Here is a 23,378-nt window from a genome sequence, read left to right on the forward strand (position 1 = left end):
TACTACTGTTGTGTGCATTTATAGACTAAGTACACATTTCTCATAAATTCTTCCAGATTATTATCTTTATTATCTTCAGGAGGTTTGGTTCAGGATGACATAGTTTCTGTATTTATAAACTAAGTATTTTAAGAAGACTGACATTGTTTTAAAGTTTTTTTTCCCTGCTACAAAAATAAAATAGATGAAGGAAATAGAGTAACTGTTTCCTATGCATAAAGAAACTGTCTTCCTGCTGCTTGGTGAAAGATGTAGAGCTGAAACTCTTGGTTTTCTTGCTGTACAGATGCCTATACATTTTTTAATATGCAAGAAAAGCTTGAAAGCTGTGAAATCTGCAAATCATCAGGATGCAAGTATAGGGCCAAAGGGTTTTTACAGATGTAGATCTAATTGGGTGGTTGCTGTGGCTTTTTGTTGGTGGTTTTTTTTTTTTTTTTTTGTTCACCTGCTTGGATTGCAGAGACTTGAGGCACATTTTTGTAATGATACATTTGCAAACAGAATACTATACCTGGATCTGTCAGTCTGTTTGGAGCAAGAGTTACTGCCATGCTCTGAGGTGTACTAGAAACTATTTTTTACCAGTGCTTCAGTTGATTGGTTTTGTTATTTGACTTTCCTTTTTCTGAATTAATGCATAACTACAAAATAATTTCCTCTTGTTATTTAAAGAAATGCAGAATCATTGGAGTGTTTAGGAATAGATTTGAAGAGGAAGCTGATTTCTCCTTGAAAACTGGGTAACATTTTTTCTGAAAATTTAGTATACTGACTTAATTTCAGTGCACCAGATACCACATACTGGATTAAGGACAAGTCTGTTGGTTTTAGTCAAGGAAATTTTTAGTTTGCTCCAGTTGCGTGAATATATCAGTGATTTGCACCACTGGTTATTTATTCTGTTAGTGAAAAGACACTCTTAGTATAGCCTAACAACTTGCATGAAAATAATTCTTAATAAACTAGTTCTCCTTTTCAAACTGTAAGTTGGTTTGTAAAAAAAAAAAAAAGATATTTTTACAACAGAAGTCAAATATAATACATTAATTAGTTTAACTGAGAGATTATTGAATTCATCAGTTATGGACATCAGCTTAGCATTTTTATAGTGTGATATTCCTGACAAGAAAAGCAGAACTAAAGTCAGGATTTTGGACTTACGTGGAATTCTCTACATAGCTCCAGAGGATGTCAAGAAGCTTTTACTCAGTATGCTAATGTCAGACTAAGTTGTTGATTTTATCAGTGTTATCCTCTTGGGACAGAAATAATATATGTAATATTATCAGTGATGCAGCCAGGTATTCTCAGTAATACAGTTTACTTTTAAAAATCCAATCAGTACAAAGTAGTAAGTGTTACATTATTATATTCTGTAAATCGTATAAATATATATTGAATGAAATTATTAATATATAAATATTAATACTGTAATAATGTTATTACTGCTATAATTAATAATATAATTATTATACATTATATTATTAATTGTATTATATTCTCTATAGTGTCTGTTTTTAGGACAGTGCAACGCCTGCAGTTCAGCAGTTTCCTTAACTAATATGAAACATTGCAAATCTCGTAGAAGGAAAGGATAAAATAAATGTAGGCTCAAAAGTATTTGATTTTGAATTCTGAAAGTTAATTCTAACTTTGGATTTCTTTGTAATTCTATTAAAGTAGAATTAGGCTACTTTTTGTAATTCTATTAAGGCAATGTCTTGTCCTCCAAGGCAGCTGAAGGAAACAAGTGCTGCAGAGCATCTCTAAATGATTTTGGGAGTATTAAAGACCATGGTATTTGTGTTCTGCTGCATCAACAAAATCCAGAGAAACTTTATTTTAAAAAATGCAAAGTATCCTTCATAGCTGTGATCACAAAACTTGCAGGAAGCACAAGAGTCTATGGTGGCTTGTCTATGCTATTTTTGAAAACATTATTAAGATGTGATGATTTTGCCTATTTCACAGTCGAACATAGGGTAGAAAGGTGTCATTCTTAATGTTTAAGTGACTTGTGACAGAAGCTGTCATTAGAACTGAAGTCTACAAAAGTATAAGCAAAGGAATCTCCATTTACATTTTATTTAAGGCAGCACTTAGTAAAATAGACAAGAGGGTAGATAAGAATTTTGAGGATTTGAATTGCTGATGTTACTGGGGTATAATAAGCCAGGCAAGGTTATTTCAGAGAATTTTTTTATTTATTGCTACAGAGTGGTCTTTAAAATGGCATTTTCAGTGCTAAGACAGTTGAAAGATTGAGAAAAAGACCAACAACATGTTTGTCTGTCTTGGCTTAAGATACTTCTAAATGAGCTGCCTCCCCTTAATTTCAACCAATCCCGTTCCACCAATAAAGAGAAATATGAGTAGATTGATGAGAGTCAAAAAATGGCAGTTTACTAAAAAGGAAAACTGCCCCAGGCAGTAAATCACAAGATACAGAATTGCTAAATCTCACAAACTGCCCCAGAGCAAAGATAAACCCAAAATGATGGAAATACCCCTTTCAAGATGGCGCTGCCCATGAGGCAAAGGAAAAAAGATGGCCACAAACGTTCCCAGGGTGAGTCTTATCTACTCATGTGAAGACAGTTTCTCCATATTTGCATTAAATTAAATAGAGTTAAATATATGTCAGTACTATTTTTATAATAATTCTTTTCATTCGTTGAGCTTGTGGTGGACTGACCTTGCATGGCTGCCATCTCCCAGACTCTCTCTCACTCCTCCTCGGTAGAATAGTGGGGAGAAAATAAGATGGAAAGGCTTGTAAATTGAGATAAAGAGGGAGATTTCCAGTTGCTGTCTTGGGCAAGGTAGATTTGATTTGGGTAAAATTAATTTAGGGCAAATTAAAATAAGAGTTGCATGGTGAGAAACAAGAACAAAACATAAAGCCCCTCTTGCTCTCTCCCCTCACCTTTTTCCATGCTTAGCTTGACTTCTGCATTTCTGACTCTTCCAACTCCTCTTTCCTGGAGTAGGACACTGTACCCCATCTGAACACTACATCCCAGATACAGCAGCTGCAACTCGGGAGGGAAAAGTGAGGTAATTTCTTCTTAAATTATGACTCAGATTTGGCGAGTGTTAGTACTGTGAAACTCAGAGCCTAGAATCAGTTTTGGCAGTGTGCAGCTGAAGAGCTCTGGGTAGCTTTGGGTTTGCTGAGGGGATGCATAGTTAAGCGTTTTGGGGTTTGGCAGAAGAGACCAGTGCAACAGCCTGTGACTCTGGGCAGGGTCTATTGGTAAGGTGACAGGAGAATTGCAGGCCTTGGGACCAGGATTTAAAAGGTATGATTTATTAGAAAAAACATAACAAGCCTCCCAGCTTAGTAGGAAATGTAGGGAAGCTAATGTGCTTGCAGATGGCCCTTTGATACCGGGATCCGAGTGCTCAGGGCTGTGGTTGGCAAAGCCCCAGCACCAGCTGGTGCTGCAAGGCTTGGTCCGGACATGGACTTCTGGTGTCCCCACTACCAGCTGAGCTCTGACAGAAGGGACCCATCTTCCCCCATACATGTACTTGAGCAGGAGGAATTGCCTGGTGTATGACCAAAAGAGTTACTTGTGGGCTGGAAGCGGGTGGGAACAGGTAATTTCCATTGTTTCTTTACGTCTGTTCTGCGCAGTTCGGAGTTATCCAGGCAAAACAGTGCAAAGAGAGCCACAACTGCATTTTCTGTTATGCAGAAATGGGTCTGAGGTGAGGAAACTCTGGACCGTGATGGTACAAACTCTCTGAGACATGGGAAATATGTGGGGTTGGGAGTTGGCTGCGCTTGTCATGGCTGGGAGCCAAGGGAGATGTCATTGCTGCTCAGCTGCCTTTGACTGCTCTGTTTTGTAGTCACTCAGGTGCTGCTGTTCTAGGGTACCAACAAACTCTCTCTTGATTATTTGGCTTAGTTCTTTGCAGCAGGTATGGAGTATTGATTCTGAGCTTGTTGGCTCTTCTTCGTTGCACCTTGAACATCTCAGTTTGCTGATATTTTTTCATTTATTTTCAGTGTAATTTTCAGGTTTCCTGGATGAGCCCACTAAATATGTGTCTGCATGCTGTTAGTTGTATAAGCTGTAAAATAAATCTGTATTTGTCTTCTCTGCTTGCTTGGTTAGCTGAACTATGATTGTTACTTAGATTCTCAAACCATGCAGAATTAAATAATGTAGTACAAAGAATTATTTACATGGTTTTAGGGTTTTTTTCTTGGAGTCAGGTTTGATTATTTTATTTTTCTAATTGTTTGGATTGGGTTGGCTTGGGTTGGGTTTTATTTGAACCTTTGAGGTGGAAAGGGATATTCTGTATTTGGGGTTTTTTGAATAATGTATTGGTTTTTCTGTCAATATCATGATTTCTTTTTCTTTAGGATTTTGCTGTTATGTTAGGTTCATCTATTTTGCAGCTACTCATGGCGTTTTGTAGCTCAAAACCTCTCTTCTACCAATTCTGATGGTTGTTTGGAAGAAATCTAGTATGTTATCTCCAAGTCTGCTCCACAGACTGTTTACTGAAGTACAGTCTGTGGGGACCATCACAACTTGCCTTCAAAAGTGTACTTCAAATCCAAGCTAAAACACATAGGTAAACCCACTGTAAGAAACTGTCTCTGAAAAGTGTATAAGACACTCTTGCAAACTGCAGATACTTTTTTCCACACTTCTCGCCTTCCTGTCTGTTTCCATTTTTTTCAGACCTTTTTTCCCTGGAACTCATTTCAGTTAGAAGTTCAGAGACTTTTCAGAAAAGCCAGGTCATAAGCCTGAAAGATCCATCACTGTTTTCCCAGGACTAATATTAATGTTTTAATCATGGCTTTAATCAATTTTTTGAAACATTCAGCTTGTAATGACTCACTTTTAGTTTCACAGCTTGGATAATGTGTATTTGAGCTCAGGATCTGTGCAAGTAACTGTCAGCAGTTTGAAAACTGGCCTGAATTTTTGAAAGTCTTGACATGTGGTTGTGTAAAATTCCTGCTTTTGATCAGCTGCATTGATACAAAAAAGTTGTTCTATTCAGGTGGCTGATGTAACGTGTTTAGAAGTGTGGCAGAAGTGCATTTTGGATCTTAGTTTTTAGTAACCCTTATGTCAGAGTTTTTGAAGACTGTAAGGGAGAGTATGTAGTGTTAATATTTTAAAAAGTGAAATGAATGTCTAATACTTGTAGCAGGGTAGTTTAGAGTAAGTCCCCTGTAGGATAATAGAAAAATTGCAGGCCTTTGTAAATGGTGAATGCTGCAGTTCAAGCAAGCGAGAGCTTAGGGGATCATAATGGTTCGTGCATTTTAGGAGGTTGGATTTACTGATCATCATGGGTTTTACGATTTCTGTAGAGCTAAAAGTTTACTTGTGCAGAGAAGTTAATGTAACTTAATACTGACAGTAGCCATGTGCCTGACTGATTTGAAGCATGGTGTTGAATTCTTTAGTAAAGTGGTAATCTTAAAATAATCCTATAGCAGCCTACAAAGCTCTGAGAAATACATTGTTCTCTTTTATTTTCATTGCTTTTAAGATCTAGTTCCATGTTTAAAGTTAATTCAGGGACTTTCTTCCTTCACTGTAAAGCATGTTTAAAGCATGAGAGAGATCACATCCTCTACTTTTTGTCTTGAATTTAAGAAACTAAAAATTCACGTTAAATATGCTTTACTTTAGAATCACTGTTTTTAGCTGCCACTTTTCTCCACTGTAATTCCACTGGTTGGATGTGTTAATATAAAAGAATTTCATAATGTTAAGAATGCATAAAATATTTTAAATGGAATACACCCTTCTACTAAAATCCAAGTATTGCTATTTAAAAAGAGAAGGAAAAATAGCATACTTTTACGGAAATGTGAGTCATCTGAATTCTTTTGGATGTTGTTTCTTTTGAGGGTAGACAAAAGCACTGTACAGGGCAGGGTACAAATAATTTTTAAAACTAGGAAACTGCCACATTATCTGTGTTTAGAAAATTTTTAATTTATGTTCCGTTTTGCCTATGACTCTAAGTGCTGTTGCCCTATATCCTTTTACCTGTTGTCTGTATTTCCTGACTGGGACCAGTCTATGTGGAGGTTCTAGCTGTAAGTACTGCATAGAGATGTGAAAAGTGTGCTTGGGTGACTCTCCTCAGTTTTCTTAGTTTTCTTCCAAACTCTCCTGTATAGCTGTATTCTGGTCAGTTTGTTTCTTTACCAGGTAGACACTGGCAAGTGTATGGGTAGCATTGTGTATTTTACAGAATGCATCTGTTTTTGCAGAAAGTGGTAGTAGTGTATGTGATCTAGTTAACTTGATTAGCATCAACATATTTTTTTTTTTCTTAACCTGATGGGACCCCAGTGGCTGCAACCAGTCATTGCTCCCATTTCCCTTCTCAGACTGTAATTTCTGAGCAAGCTGCACATCTGACTACCCTGAGCTGTGTGCAGTGCAATTGCTAATACTCCTCAAGTTCTGTTGTGAGCTGCAGATGTGGAGAAATGCCAGCCTTCATTAGGGTTTAATTATGTCTGGGGAACAGATTTCATGTGTAGTTGCCTTGGAGCAGCTATTTCCAGTAACAGGAATGTGCTTGTGCTGAAAAAGTAGGTCTCAGTCAAGATCTTCCTCAGTTCAGAAAAACAAGTGATATGATGTGTTCCCTGTTTGAATGAGTAACCCTTGTCTCATCAGCTCTGGGGGTAGCACAGGCTGTATCTCGCTTTCAAACTCATGGAAGGCACAGAAATTGCTGATGTTACAAGCTAGGAAAAAGAAATTGTTTGGGTGGTGCTGGTCTAGCTGCTTCTACTAATGAAATCTGGTGTGTAGTGCCTTGTGCTGCATCTACTTCAGTGCTGACAAGTGGGCACAGAATTTCAGAGAGGTTGTAAAAGTGGACGATGTGCTTGACAGTTTTTTCTCTCTTCTCTATTGTTTTGGAGATCAATGTGGGGCTATCTGTATGGTGGGGCACTATAATGCAGCTGCCGATCTGAGAAAATACAAGTGGCAGATCAGTTTTCCTTCGAGCCTTTGGAAACTTGGGCTGTGTAACTTTGATTTTCTTTTTCTGATGTGGACTGAATCAGCAGCTTCTCCTTGAAACAGAAGTAGTAAAATGATCTGTAAGTGTTAGTAGAAGTTCATGGTTAGACATGAGATAGGGCTTATTATGTGGACTAAAATGGTAACAGAAAATAAAGTAGAAGGCTGTCCATGTAGGGAGGAGAAAAAAGTTAATTTTAATCTGCAGCCTAGATCTGTGCATTCCTACTTCCTCTTCCTTTGCATCTAAATTATGCCATAGTTCTTATGTCTTCTGAGATGTTTTTTTTCCCTGCTGTATACCTACAAGTATACCTAGAAGACTGAATCTGATGACGTAGCATTTAATTCCAGGAATATTGCAGTTTGAAACCACTGAGGTTTGCGTTCCTTTTTTATTCTTGTTTGTAACTTCAGTTGTAACTATAATCTTTAAATGAAATACCTTTATTGGTGGGATTTCACTGTTCTTTCATGAGTTTTTGCTAGCCTGTAGCCCTTACATGCTCTTGCTTACTTAATTTCTGTGCATGGAAGCAGATACCTGATGTCTTGCTGTCACTCAGAAATAAGAGAGAAACTGGCTAGTACTTAAAACCTTCTTACTAATGCAGCCCAGATATATATATCAGGTCCTTTAAAAGCTTATTGTATCATAGATAAAAAGTATTAGCTCAGTTGTTCTGATTGGCAAGAACTTGCATGCTCATGACCAAATATTTGGGAATTTTAGCTATCTCATCTCTCTGCCTGGCTCATACTTCCCCACTCTGAATAATACCTCCGCATCCTACATACTGTGTTTGACAATTACTTTCCCAGAGACAGACTTGGAAAAGTCATTGTCAAAAAGACACGTAGTAAAGTGCAAGTCTAATAAAAATAAAATTCTAAATAATAGCAGTCTATTTTGAGGTGTTTCCTTCTCGTAGTATAAAAATGGGGTGGATGGTTGGGGTTGGAGGATTGTGTAAGCCAGTGGTTTTGGTAACTGTGTGTTACAGTTGCTAGGCAGTGGTACATTTTTAAGAACATGAAAGGCAAGCGAGTTCTGTATCCTATCTATCCCAATTTTTCAGCTTAATTCAGGTATAGCACCTTTGGAACTTGTGAAATAAAATTAATAAAAGGAGGATCTTTATTCTGTGCTGTCTGAACCATGCTTGCTTTCATGAGGAAATATCTTTAGCTTGAAATTCTCAGGTAATAATGAGTATGTCAGAACAAATGCATTTGGTGATTGAGTGACAGAGGTTATTTGGGCTTCAGCACTATTTCTGTACCATTTCCATGAGTTGAAACAGTATTCTGTGACTCAGCTGAAAAAGCTGATGAGGCTGATAGACTAACTAGCTGGACTTCACTGTCTTTTGTTTAGCTTCGTATTCCCTAAAGCTTTTGTATTTGCTGAAAGCCTTCTATCACGTTCTAGCATACCGTCTTTTCTTGAAGTGGTCTCAACACCATCCAAATGTTTCTGTGTACCTGACACAACCTGTGGATTCATTGCATAAAACAATTCAAAAAGCTAGAGTTTAAGTCACTTGTAAACTTTGTGTCCTGTAACAAAATTGGTGTTTTGAGGAAGGAAAGTTGAGGGGGAATTCAGTGAATCATCTGTCTCACTTGTATCCAAGATAGTTGTGTCAAGACTGTGCAACGCTGGCCTAGAACACAGCTGAGTAAGACTGTTACAGCTGGAAAGGTTTGATCAAGTCTTTATGTGTAGCTAGAGGAGGAAAATCCAAGGATTTTTTTGACGTACGTGTTCTTACTCTGTAAGCAAGGCTTGAGGCCTTCTTATTCACCCTGAAGGTAGCCATGCCTTGTCATATGATTTAATTCTGTTTACATTTATTTATATTGCACTATTGATGACTCAAAGGGATGGAAAGAGTATTTGGCTTGCTACGCCGATTTTTTTCTTTTTTTTCTTTTAGTAGGTTAGATCTAATCCCTCTTTGTTCAAATAGAGAGAAAAAGATAATCTTCATTGCTATAAAAATGTTGCAGGTGTAAAGATAATTTGAGTACAGGATTCATCACAGGGGAGCCAGCATTTTCTACTGTATTCTTTGGGACAGTCCTGCCCTTTCACACAGGAGAAAGAATGGTAAAATAGAAACAGTCATGAACTTAGTATAGTTTCACTTTTCATAGTGGTACTTCTAACAGAAATTGATGTTAGTTTCACATTGTAATACTGATTTTAAATGCTGTGGCATTAAACACTTATAAATATTTAAATACGCTGACACTATTTATGTACTATTTAAATTTTTCTTTCTCCTTTGAAAATTGATTTTATTTGTAACCATGATTTGAATACCAGAGTAACAATTCCACCATTCAAAGTTTTAGATTATCTGTCTGCTAATTAAAGATGTAAGACCTAATACCCAGGAATAAACCCAGCAGTCATATGTCATAAAATTACACCAGAGTGAGAGCCTCAAATTTAGTTTACTTGTTATAGGACTATTACTTAGGAAGTTTAATCATCTTGGTAGTGACAATAGTCAGTTTTATTCCCTCAACCATTTATGATCTGGGATTTGTGATATATTTTTTTAAGTGTTTTTGGTCTTTTGTGTCTAATTGCTGCACTTCACTGCAGAGGTTGCCTGTGGTTCCTTGTCAAGAGTTTTCTCTAGTGCTTTTGGTTAATCTCATCTGTTTGGGCCATAGTATCTGTTAACCTTTTCTGGCAGCAGGTGGATGGCTTCCATCTGTCTATTGCCTCTGTTTCTTGTGCAGGCAGGACTTCAGCGTTAGGTGCTGAGAAGGATCTGTTCCTTTTCAGTCAGCACTCCCTGTCTCCAGTGCCCTAAAGTATTTATGAGATCTGGACTGTCTGCATTGAAGAATACTGAATGGTGTTTCTGCTCAGGAGTATATTTTAGTCTTGAATAAGATGTGAATTGGAAGGGGAGAAAAGTATAATGTGTTTTGAGTGCTCTTAATGCTGGTAATTCTAAATCTGTCTACTATGAAAAAAAGTTGTGGGTTCTTGTGTGAAGAGCAATATTGTGCATAGCAGTTTTTCTGCTTTGCAGTTACTGTAAGTGTTCACAGTTTTTCAGCCTCTTTATTATGAACCAATATATGTGTGTGTGTGCATGTGGTGGAGTGTTAATATCACTTTCCAGGTGCTGCTTTTGCTGACTGGCAAGAAATGTAAGTTTCACAGCTTTTTTTATTTAAAGCTGTTTTGGATGAGCTTAGCACATGGCAGCAGAAGCAATGAGGTTTCCCAAGCAGCTTGCAGTTCAGAAAAGAGAGTTACCTAATACAGGAGGAGAACGCCTTCAAAGTGGACATTTCATGTGTTGTTAAATATTCAGAAATTTCCTACCATAGGGACTCTTCAAAGAAAAAAAAGAAAAAAAGGTGTTCTCAAGGTCATCTGTTTGCTAAAAGGCCGTGTTGGTTTTTTGAGAGGTAGCTTGTGTTCATATGTCTTGTTGAGATCTGTACAAGTGAAACATTAGCGTATTGCTGAACTCAGGAAAAACAGGTGCTTTATGAAATTCCTCAGAGAGTGTGCCAAGAAGACTTCCACTTGAGGTGGGATGCCTTTGAAAATTCAGTCAAATTCTGTATTCATAAGGTTATTTAGGGTAATGTGTACGTATGTTAAAAAATAACTATTTTTCAGGAAATACATGGGTAAATGTGGCTGAAGTATTTTAAGGAAGACAAAACTATTTGCTTACACACTCAACTCAAAATAAGATGAAACAGTAATGCTTCTTATAAATTAAATAATTAATTAAAACAAATAATATGTATGTATGTCAATACCCCTCATGATGATACTAGCTGGGTCTGGTGGGGACAAGTAGCAGATCTGGGACAAGGCCTGGACAGCAAAATAAGGGTCAGCAGCACCTGGGGCAGTGTGAGACAGACATGATCCTGAGAGCCAGGGCAGGATAGGAGCCATTCCTCTGCTCAGAGCCTGCGTCTGTGATACAGGGGTGATACTGGTGGGAAATGATGGGAAGCCACAGGAGACACGGAAGAGGGTGCAGGACAGAGGCTCCTTCAGCTGGGAGGAGGGATGGGCTTCCATGTCAACAGCCCACAGGATGAGGGAGATACAGCCAGACCCCTCACAGTAGTGTGTGGTGGGAGGGAGTGTTAGAGGCAGATGAGCCATGCTGAAACGGGAAATTGAAACTGACTAATAGGAATAAATATTTTTCCTGCAAGGACAGTCCAGCGCTGGTGTTGGCGCCCAGACAAGCTGCTGCCAGCACCAGTCTTGGAGGTTATCAAGCCCCAACTGGGCAGGGTGCTGAGAAACCTGGTCTTAGCTCAAGGCTGGCTGTGCTATGGGCAGGATTGGACTGGAGACCTCCTGTGGTCCCTTTCTGAGTTATGCTGTTATCCTTTATGTGACAGAAAAATATGTGTTTGTGTGTGTGTGCATGCGGTCTTGGTTCCACATGGCACCCAGCTTTGTTTTGAGACAGTAACTATAGTATACAGACTTAGCAAGAGTGTGAGCTTTTATTCAAGTCAACATTAAACTGTGGAAATACAATGCATAATGCTCTTATAAAATAAACTCTTAAACTAATATTTTAAATAATAATAATAATGATAATAATAGTTTCGTTTCTGCCTGCTTATACAAGAAATCTAACAATTTTTCTTCTTGAGGAAGAAATAACAAACCAAGTTAGCATATGAGTATTCACACTTTCACCTTTTCTTACTGCATATCTTTAGCTGAGTAGTGCTTGGGGTTCCTGTTGTGGTCTTGCTCTGACATGATAGTCTGCCCTTTGATAGTGTTTTAAAGTAGTAGAGAAAAAATCTTAAACTTTCAACTTTATGTTGCTTAAGAAATATATGGATATATTAATTTTTTTCTTCTTTACAGACAGGAAGGTAGTTTAACCTTCAGCAAAGAGTTAGTTGCAGTAGTAATGAGCCTCTGATTTCTCTATTGTGAAGACAGATTCATCCATCAAGTCCTGTGTGCAAAGCTAAGAGCGCTTACAGAGCACTTTCCCAAATATGTTTGATTACCAGAGCACAGCTGCTGTTCTGGGTAATTAATATGAGGCCATAATATCGTTCATATGGGTGCTGTGTCTGTATTTCCAAGGTCAGATAACTTCTCTTGCTTATATTCTCTTCTGTCTGTGGCATTTTATGTAGGTTATTGATTTTTGTTTGGATGCAGGAAATAAAGTGCTTTTTGCCGGTCTGGTGGGAAAGATCAGGCAGACCTTGTATTTGCTTGAGGAAAGTGCCGCTAAGAATAAATAATAAGTAGTGTTTAGTAGTTTCCAGGTAGTGTGTATAAATAGAGATTTAGTAACTTCTAACCTCCAATGTGTTCGTTAATTCACTATCTTAAAGACTGGTAGTTAAACAGTGAAATAAATGTTCTTGATTCAGAAGCTTACTTTCATTGAAGGTTACTGGAACTGAGGTGACCTAAGGATATTCATTCAGATCAGATTTCTAAGTCAACTTACTTTAAAATAACTAAGAATTTTTAAGGTTTCAAAATAAATAATAAGCTTCCAAAATTAAAAACTTCAATTTAATTTATAGGAGGGAAGGCAAACAGAAGAGCATTTTTCCGTAAAAGGCTTTTAGCAAGAACCAACATTTCCTCCTTATTCCTTCAAAATATGCAGCCTTGAAAGTTTTGGGATAAAAACAGTTGAAATCAAGCTGAGAATTCTTTAGATAAGAAAAATTTTATATGTGGAACTTTGGAAGCTATAACTTTGTCAAAGAAAAATGATGGGTCTCCCAGGTGTTTTGTAGTTACATATTGTGTGGTTTGTAATCTCTCTAAGCCAGGTCAGGGACGCTATCTGAGCATAAAACTCATTATGTTTTAAGCGTGTATTAGGACATATTAACATATTTTTAGCCATTACCAGTACTTTTCTTGTCATAAAAATTATGGCATTTGATACCTTATTTGACATGAGTAACCTTCATGTTGCTGATTTTTTGCCTTCTTTGCTAAAAGCATAATTAAGTTAAAGATGTGTCAGGATACATGTGACAAAATTTCAGTAAGTTAATCACTATCCTGTGCTTATCTGCAACTTCATTTCTTTTGACTAGCACTACCCTTTTTCTGGGGGTGACCAGTGACGCTGAGCCACAAGCAGGGACTAGTTGAACGCAACAAATTTACGGTAGACTTTTTAACTAGCCCTCTATTTTAGCCTAATTTTGTCTGTGTGGAAAAGAGTGGAAATGTTATAGTTGACATCAGTGAAAGCAGGACATATTAAAGAGCCTTCCCAGCCTGACCATTCACAAGACTGACAGTCACACTCCCACCACCAGGGACTGTCACTGCTGGGACTGAAGCCCCTTCATGGTGGCCACTCCAGTGACCTGAGAGGTCCCTACTTGAGTCCTTCATTCTCACAGGGTCAGCCTAGCCTGTCCAGTTTATCCCCATGTTTCCCACGGCAGAGGCTTGGATGTCTCTCTCTTTCCATAAAGCCACTTATTCACAGTGCAGTAACACAGCAACAGTTCAGGCTGAGCCACCGAGGAGGCAACCTGAGTAAAGGACCCCCTGGGCTCTTATCCCCTCACAGTCCAAGTGCCAAAGTCTCACTGTCCCTCCCCAGTCTTTGGCTCTGGTCGTGTCTCCGTGTCCATCCTGTCCATCCACCTGGCCAACATCTTTCTATCCTGTGTTATGCAAAGAGTTGGCACTTCCCAGTCTCTTCCCTGGGGTTTCTGCCACCCGGAGCTCAATCTGCAGCTCACACTGCGGGGTGCAAACCGAGCTACCTGCACCAAGTGTATTCCTCTGCTGAAATCCTCCTTGGGAAGGACTTTTCAAAGAGCTGTTGCATCTTGGCATCCTCACCCTTTTTATGGCCTAAAAGTGGAAAGATGTCCAATATTGTTGTTCTTGCTTTCTTATCATATGCTGTGTGGGGGGAGAGTGTTTAGTTTATTAGTTCTGGTGCACAGCAGCATATACATCTGTATTCTGCCGATTGTTTCCTAATGCCTTGGAAGTCTTAGCTGGAAAGTACCTTATCTTGTCACTGAAGCCTTACTAACACACCTTCATTAGCTGGAAAAAACAGACTGAGTTTTTTCATAGTTATTTTGGAAAGGGATTAGTTTCTATACAACGTCCTTATTAATCCACGTAATATGATTTATTAGCTATTACTTTACAACTGTGATTTTTTTTAAGGACTCGTGTGTTTAAAGAGGGAAAACATTAGATGTAACAAAAGCAAGGAGTGTTCACTGAGCTGGGAGCTGCGTCCTCTGGATTTCCTTTGAAAGTATAGTGCAAGTGATTCACACCTTGGCTTGCCTGCCTGTGAACTTTTCCAATAGTGAGCAACTGAAATTGCTGTTGCATTCTCATCACAGGACGTTATGCCCACTGTTGTTCTGCACAGAGCTTTTAGTCAGCAAAGTGCCGCCTGAGCCTCCCTGCCCCAGTTTACTAGATTTGATCCCAGTTCTATTTCACATTCATATTAATTTTTTTAGGTGCCAATTGACACATGCTTTTATAGATCCTTCATGTTAGTGGTCTTCCAATAGGTACCTTTTCTTTCAGTACTTATCAGTAAGTCACAAGCTAGAGCTGTATTTTATTTATGGATATGTGGCTTGATTTAGGTAGCTGAAAGGACATCCATTACATGTCCTCTTTATGTTGCTGCATCTTAAAAACATAGGACAAGGTTCCAAACAGCTGAAGTTGTTTTATAAAAATAAAGCCGTATGAGCTAGATTGTTTCTGATAGGCTTGTTTCTGTTCCTTGTATATTTTTCATTATTGGCAGACCCCTCTAGTAATCGTATAACCTTTTGAGATTTTTTACTCAAAGTTAGCAAGGCTGGGATGTCCCACTAGTCTCAGTGTGGTCGTGGTTATTAATACTAGTAATGTCTTCTCCATGTTTTAGGAAAGAAGCTGTCTTAACTGATTCTAGGTAAATTCCAGAAAGATAACTGTGTTGTATCTAGTCGTTATGTGCTTCTCTAGGGAGAAGCTTCAGATTTACTGCACCCTGAGAGTGCACTTTAATTTCTAGTGATTTTTTTTAAAGTGCATTGGGTGACTAGCTCACCTGAAGATGTCTTACTGAAGAAGTATTGAATACATTGTTGTCATGTATCTGAACAACCGCAGATTCCTGTGAGAGGACAAAATCTGCTGCTTTACATTACAGCATCCTTCCTTTGCTCCAAGTTAATGATCTGTGGGGAGAGTGCTGGAGCAAAGATGAAATATTTCTGTAATCTCTGCTGTGGTTCAGCTCCTGGCAAATACTAGTTTTTCTGTTTTGCCAGCACCATTGCAATGCCACTGCAGTGCACACAGGCATCTCCAAGGGGTTGTTTGGAAATTATACTTCCACAAAGAATTTGTCTGTGGAAGGGAGAAATGCAGTCCCCAAGGGTGTTGGTTGGTTGCAGCTGTTGGTGATCATTTGCATGGGAGATCATAATGTTATGCTATTACCTGACTGCAGAGCTGAGTCAAGTGTTTGTCTGCTGGGAAAGAAGGGTGCATTTTGTTGCTTCTGGTGCATTTTGTTGCTTCTGTTTATTAACTCCACTTTTTTATTGGGAGTAATGCCAGAGTTTTGTTTTTTTTTAAATTTCTTTCCAGCTGTGATAGACAAAATGTCAGCAGAATAAGTGACCTACTCTCCAAAACTTGCCATGAACCATTTGGTCGGACCACCTGAGGGGGAGATCAGTGAAGAGCCAGCAAACGGAGCAGTGAGTGAGTCAGTGGAGGCTGACCTGGAGCACTCAGAGGTGGAAGAGGAGCAGAGGTATGCTCACTACCCACGGCACACCAACAACAGCCACGTGGGCCTGTCTGGGCAGGAGGAGGAAGGCATGTTAGCCAGGTCAGCCAGCACTGAGAGCGGTTTCCACAATCACACGGATACTGCAGAAGGGGACGTGATAGCCACAGTGGAGGACAGTTATGACATTGAGAGGGTGCAGGAAAATGAGGATGAGAGTGCATATGCAGTGCAGTACAGGCCTGAGTCTGAGGAGTACACAGAGAACGCCGAGGCTGAGCATGGCGAGGCCATCCATAACCGAACATTGCCCAATCACTTACACTTCCATTCCATCGAGCACGAGGAAGCCATGAACGCAGCCTACTCGGGTTACGTCTACACACATCGCCTCTTCCACCGAGGGGAGGACGAGCAGTATGCCGAGGCTTACGCTGACTATGGACTGCAGGAGCATGTGTATGAGGAAATAGGAGACACACCAGATCTGGATGTTAGGGAGGGCATCCAGCAGTATGAGCGGGAGAGGGAGGAAGCCGACAATTACCGCAAGGAAGCACTTGGTGCCCGCCTTCACCATTATGATGAAAGGTCTGATGGAGAGTCTGACAGCCCTGAAAAGGAAGCAGAGTTTGCACCCTACCCAAGAATGGATAGTTACGAGCAAGAGGAGGACATTGATCAGATTGTAGCAGAGGTGAAGCAGAGCATGAGCTCCCAGAGCTTAGACAAGGCAGCTGAAGACATGCCAGAGTCAGAGCAGAGTTTGGAGCATGGTCAGGCTCTTGTCAGTGGTGGTCATGAAAGTAATGGCCAGCTCACATCTGGTTCTCAAGTTACATCTGGCTCAGGAGAATCTGTACAGAGATACAGCAAGGAAAAAAGAGATGCAATTTCACTGGCCATCAAGGATATTAAAGAGGCTATTGAGGAAGTGAAGACGAGGACCATCCGTTCTCCTTACACCCCTGATGAGCCTAAGGAGCCTATCTGGGTGATGCGGCAGGACATCAGTCCATCCAGGGATTCTGACGACCAGAGGCCACTAGATGGAGATGTGAGTACACAAAGCTTTCACCTCAGCTTATCTGTATTTAATTCCTTTACCTGTGACATGCATGGCAGTGAAGGAGGATGCATTATATTCTTGTTCTGTGTCTCATTCTTGAAAAAGTCCTTTGTTTTAAATTAGTATTCTAGAGAGCATCAGAGAAGTAAACATACTTCATCAAGTAGACAGATTTTTCTTTGTTTAACACTGCTGACCGCAGGTGTGCTGTACAAGAATTTGTCCCAAAAAACTCTTTATATATCTTTCCTGAAATAAATGCTGTCATATTTTTTACTGCCATAATATATTTTAGAATACTGACCAAACAGTTTTCTGCTGTCTAGGTTTGTATGTTTTTGTTAACTCTTAAGTTTCTACATTTCATGTTCTTTCACATAACAGTCCCAATAGTTCTGTTAGAAATCTGGTGATATTCTTTATGATGGTATCATGGATCAGATTTATATTCTAGAAAAGTTGCGTGTCAGCTTGCAGTCTCTAGATATATGTTAAGAACCTCATTATCACTGTAAAGTGTGTTTACAGCAACATATTGAAGGCAATGGTCCAGATTTAAGCATTAGCATTTCTGAAATTGTGTACTTTTGGCATGAGATTTAACTTGGATCAGGGTTGTCTACTGGGTTGTCGTGCCAGCTGTCTTTAAGATAGTATTTACTTCAAGTTTTATGAGTTTTCTGCATTATTTTATAAAATAAACTCTTAAATAAGTTTAAATGGGTTAAATTTAAGCCTGACATGAAAAGAGCAGGTAGGCTAAATTTGCTGACCAAAAATTATCTGTTACATATTCCTGTGTTATTACTTCAAGGACAAGTACCTAAACATTGCTCTATTCCTCTTTATTGCTGTGAAATGGTTTTTGTGGTCTTTTGTTTGGTTGCTCATTTTTTTTTTTAATTTGGAAGAACAGCAGAAGTAAAACATCTGATGTGTTATTTTGGCATTTTAGACTGAATTATTGTAACTTTCTAGGAATGCATGAGAACTATTCAAGATACCTCAGTTACTGCAAAGGAAACTCAGATGGTGAAAAAAGATCATATGCCAGGTGGATCTATGGCAGCCTTCTGATTTGTTTATCTGTCTTCAAAATGAGGAAGGCTTGTATTCTACAACTGGAAGGAAATTTTTGGAGTGTGGTGTTTGGATGCTGGAAAAGCATGCAAGCTGATTGAAACAGATTTTATCTTTCCTGTAAAACTGTTGGAAAAACAGTGGTGAGTGTGTGGTGGGATTTTTTTCTCGATTCTTAATAGAAAACCTAATGGAACGTTAAAAAAACTGTATTGCAAAAGTTACTTCTACAAATATTTTTAAAATTATGTCTGTTATAGAGTTGACTTGCTGTCATGTGAGGGTAGAAATCTTCCCAGATTATTTTGTGTGGAAAACCATTATTTTTAACTTACTTTAGAAGTTTACAAAACAAAAATTATTTCTCTCCCCATTTTCACATAAATCACGTTACTCTTTTTCTACACATTGTGTTTTCCATATTGTCTGTAAATGCTGTTATTGCTTGGAGGATCAAAGAGTTCCTGTTGCTTCCTAACTAATTGTAACACTGAGTACGGTGATGGTCTTGGTGACATTAGGCTGGGGATCCCGAGAGCACCAAGTTCTTCTGAAGGTGCTTCACCTGCTCTCCAAAATCCAGGTGCATCTTGCAGAATTGAACTTTTTTGAGATGTCCTGATATGACTCAGCCTAGTGAGTATGACTCACATAGTGAACAAAACAGGTGTTTTTGTTTGTCTTGGCATATGCTAGATATTGAAGTACATACAGGTTGGTATTTTGCACCAAAAATTTAATTTCTCGTTCAGTATTTTTCATACCATGTCAGATAAAAACCTGAAATTTTGAAATTTTCAGGGCTGGCTGAAGTCAAAACAGTGATTTATAATGGTATTTAGTATAGCTCAGTGTAGAGAGAAATGATGGTTGTAGATCTACAAAGAGTCTGTGTTCATGGAACGGAGAAGTAAATTACACAAATTTAGAAGATCTATAGCAGATTGAGGGAAAGACTTGTTGTAAAAGGGACCTGGGACTGAGTAGGAATTTTGTTTTTCCCTGAAGAAGAGGTATATATTTGCTTTACTGGATTCTTTAATTTAGATGGCAAGTCAAAAACTGTCTGCTTTTTTAATGAAGCATTCCTAGAATTGCTTAGCTGTAAATTAGGTAAAAATAGCTGGTGTTGACCAAGTTGACCATAAGTGGCCAATGTCATAAAAATACAGTTAAAACCCATTCATCTAATTCTAAATTGTTCTTCTGTCTCCTCGAGAAAAAAGCAAGGTCTCAGATAGGGGCTTTTCAGTGTAACCATTATATGCCAGAGATGTTTTTCAGTCTGATTTATAGCATTGACCTGGAAATGAGTGTTTTCACCTTCAGGCAGACACCATTTTCTTTCCCCAGAAGTATCAAATTGCTGCAGATAAATAATGCAAATTGGATGCTTTTTTTGCCTTCAGTTATTTTGCAGGTCTACTTTGAAAATTATCCTCAAGTTGTTTTTTAGCAAAACTATTTTCTTTTAGAGATAGAACTTATTTGAAATTATTTCTAATAATATTGTTTTCTTAATAATGTAGTATTGAAACTCTTAAGGCTTCTTTAGATACAAACAACAGTCACTTTTTATTTAGCTAGAGGCTGACCACTGGAGACCAGTGAAGCCAGAAGAATGAATTGTGGTTGAGACTCATTAAATGCAGCGGCCTCCTTTGCTTTTTTTCCCAAGAAGGTGATTGTTACTCCCCAGTGCTGAGCATTTGGGTAATACATTCACAGGAGAATGCTTGGTAGAATGCCATTTGGAAGTGTCCAGAGACTTTTAAGAGGCTAAAATTTCAGAAGTATTCAGCTAACCTGCAGCTAGGTGTAGTTTGGGGCTGTTAGGGAAGACATGCAATGACTGTGGTGGTAAGATAGGTACACATCTTTGTGTCTGTGTGTACATAAGAGGTCTTGATTCCAGTTTTATTCACAGGTTAATTGACTAGGATTACCAGTCATTCCTGGGTATTTCTTCTCAAAAGAAATCTTTGGTAAGATGTATGAATTGTCCATGTATGATTCTGTTGTAACAACCTCTGGTAGTCTTGTGGTATAGGAGGCAGGTAGCAGACTTCTGTGAATGAATAAATAAATAGTTTGAAGAGGTACCTGTTGAATATTTAACAATGGAGAATATTAGTTACCATGTGCCCTGTGCGTCCTGGTTTTATGATGCATGCTTTCACTTCAATCAGAGGTGTGTACAGTGAGTTTATGGGGAACATGTATTTGTGTATTTGATAAAAGCTGAAAAATCCTCAGTGTCTTTTGAATAAAGGCAGTATGGGTATTTTTTAATGTTTGCCACACAAATGAGATCTGTACAATTGACATATATTTCCGAAGTCTGTTTATCAGAAACCTTTTAAACCAAAGCAGACCATCATTTGGATATGGCTTCACGAGGATCTCTTTTTCAAATACAGTAGCAGCTAGAGCTGCACAGCTGCAAGAAGTGTGACACTGTCCCTTGAAGGAAGAGGCTGTGAAGCTGCATTATTGATTCTTGTGGAACAAGATTGTGTTTTCTGAGTGTGAAATTGAGAGATTTTGTTCACCCATAAAATCATGGAATCATATAATGGCTTGGGTTGGAAGTGGCTTTATAGATCATCTAGTTCAATCCCCCTGCCATGGGCAGAGACACCTCCCAGGAGACCAGGTTGCTCACAGCCCCATCCAGCCTGGTGTTGACTACTTCTGGGGATGAGGCAGCCACATCTTGTGTGGGCAACATGTTGCAGTGCCTCACCACCTTCACAGTAAAGAATTTCTTCCTAATACCTAATGTCTACCTGCCCTCTTTCAGTTTGAAGCCATTCTGCTTGTCCTGTTACTACATGCTCTTGCACACAATCTCCCTCTAACTTTTCTCTCTAGACACTGGAAGGCTGCAGTCAGGTCACCCAAGGCCTTCTGTTTTCCAGGCTGAGCAATGCCAGTTCTCTCAGCCTTTCCATCGTACTGAATAAAGTTTGTAGCTGGAGCTGTGAAAAAGCTTATGCATGGAATCTTAAGTACACCTGTGCCTGAGAGCAGTGGAGCAGGAGACCCTTTGGGAAAATACATTCTATATCCACACAGCGGCCTCACTGGAAGGGTAGGCCCATGTCCCATTTAAGTAGCTCTTGCTCACCATTCTTGTCAAATTCTCCACTGGGAACCTGCTGTGAAAGTGCCTAGACAAGCACAGCAATTGTGGTGTATAAAGATCTAGATAGAAGACATGCAGTGCATGGATCTGTATTTGAGGATAAATATTCATCCACATGTTTAAGTGGAAAGGATTGCAGTTTTGTGTAGTAGATAATTCAAAATACAATGAAATATTCTGGTGTTTAAAATCTATTGAAAAAAAGTATCTTTGTTACTGAACTTTGAGAAGAGCGGCTTGCTTAGTTGTAGAAGTACAAAAATCTACTGAGAAAAGCACTGAAAAGCTCAAAAAGTAAATTAGAAATTTTTGAGCTGCGAATTAATCAGAGTAGAAGCAGGCTGCCTGCTTTGACTCTGCCATAATCAAGAGAAAACAATGGTTTGGAGTTAGAAATTGTCCATTTAAGAGGTCTGTTCAGTTATCCATGAAGTTACATATCTGAAAGCCAAGTTTTGTTGACATGCAGGACATGATTTTTTTCTGCATGCCAAGACTTTGGTTTTGTAAAGCCCTACCACTGATGTTTATAATCTGTATTTCTCTGCAGGCATTCAAGGTGGTGAGATGTTAGAATAAACCCTAATACAAAGTAAAACCATGTATTTGAGTGGTTTAGATTTGTGAAATAGGAACTCAGAGCTGAAGTCAAGTCTTCCAGGTGGAACAGAGCTGAGCCACATTGTTTTGCTTCTCTGTTGTTTTTGGTTATGTATATTTTATTTCAACCATTGCATTCTCAGTTGCAGGATTTGCTCAATTTTTATACCTCAGTGTTCTCATTGAGATTAATTTGCTTCACTTTTTCCACAGCAAGAGTAATGTATTATTAAGAGGCAATAGAGAAGTCTTTTAAATAATTAAGCAGGCTTCAGTAATAAATGAACTAAGGGAGAAAAAGAGAGAAAGGAAACAATTGAAATACAGATGAGGTTTTATTGACAGCATATTGTTTAGGTTTTTTTCTGAGCAGATCTTTTAAAACCATTGGTTGAACACACAAACTGTAGGTCAGCTTTCCATCATTTATGAGAGACTCAGGCTTTTGTTTGTGCAGGAAAAACACACTAAATGCCCTAAACCAAAAATCACTGAAGAACCAAAGCAAGCTGAAACAAAACAGCATTTTATTCATCAATCACACAGAAGAAAGCTTAAATTTAGTAATTAGTCTGCTTGAAGGCAAACACTCCCAGATAAGTTACTGGCTTTTAAATTATGGTGAGTACTGGATACTTAACCCCTTGAGTATTTTGTTTTATTACATTTTTAAGTTATTGAAAGATGGAAGTAACTTGATTTTTCTGTGCTGTTGAAAACTAAAACAGCACTTGCTGTAGTTAAAATCTTCTGAACAAGCAGGAGGAATCCACAGTGATTTTTTCGGACTGACACATAAAACTGCCCTGGAAGCTGAAGTGAAAGTATGGCTAAGGAAGTCCATACTCAGAGAAGCAGCCAGCACTGAGTCAGATCTCTCAAATAAGATTGTTTTTCATTGTCTAGATGGTGGCAGTTGACAGGAAGCTCTGTCTTTGCAGGGCATCATCATCTGGATCAGGGGAAATTCCACAAACCAAGACTTCCCAAACTGCATTTGTACTCCAGCATTTGTGATCCATTGCTACTATTTACCTTAAGCTACATACAAAATGCCTCCTTCATTAAATGTGTACATAAGACTGTTGTACATGATGTTATCTGCATAGGCAGGAATAATTTCTGTTGACTACCAGCAAGTGTCTTACCCATAAGCAAATGGATATTTCTGCAGCAGCAATGCATGAGTCAGCTGTTGGATCACTCAGACTCCTGACCCTGACCCTCACTGACAGAGCCCCTTGCTTTGGGTGCTAACTAGGTGGTACTAAAATGATAAATGATGCTTACCAGTTGTCTTGGGCACAGGAGGAGCCTTTCGGGGGAATCTCTTTAGGCTCCCTGAAATTACTGTATGGAGAAGTCCTATAGCAGTTAATCAAATGTGTTGTTCTGAATGAGCAGTTCAGCCAGTAACTTTGTCTCAGGTCACCTTGTCCTATCATGTATTCACAAACTGACAGGAGGCAGGTCCTGGACCACCCAGCAAACTGATGAGAAAGTGCAAAGGGTATGTGCAGAGACAGTTATACCAGAACAGTACAGAGTTAAGTTTCATCTATACATCAAGATTATAAATTGGATTGCATAGATTGTGCCACAGTGTACAAGTATGTGTAAAGTGCTAACTTGGTATAATTTCTTTCAAGCCC

At 38.8% G+C, this 23,378-nt stretch overlaps 1 protein-coding gene across 3 annotated transcripts in view; it reads left to right on the forward strand.

The window, feature by feature from the left end:
* APBA1 (amyloid beta precursor protein binding family A member 1) overlaps positions 1–23,378 on the forward strand; it is a 79,520-nt gene that overhangs the window by 25,332 nt on the left and 30,810 nt on the right. For all 3 annotated transcript variants that reach the window (XM_056513998.1, XM_056514000.1, XM_056513999.1), the window contains one exon: positions 15,685–16,886. In XM_056513998.1, the coding sequence (XP_056369973.1) occupies positions 15,738–16,886 (1,149 nt within the window). In that variant the 5' untranslated portion in view covers positions 15,685–15,737. The remainder of the gene's footprint in view (positions 1–15,684; positions 16,887–23,378) is intronic.

Source organism: Oenanthe melanoleuca, chromosome Z, assembly GCF_029582105.1.
Source record: "Oenanthe melanoleuca isolate GR-GAL-2019-014 chromosome Z, OMel1.0, whole genome shotgun sequence".
NCBI classification, from domain to species: Eukaryota; Metazoa; Chordata; class Aves; order Passeriformes; family Muscicapidae; genus Oenanthe; species Oenanthe melanoleuca.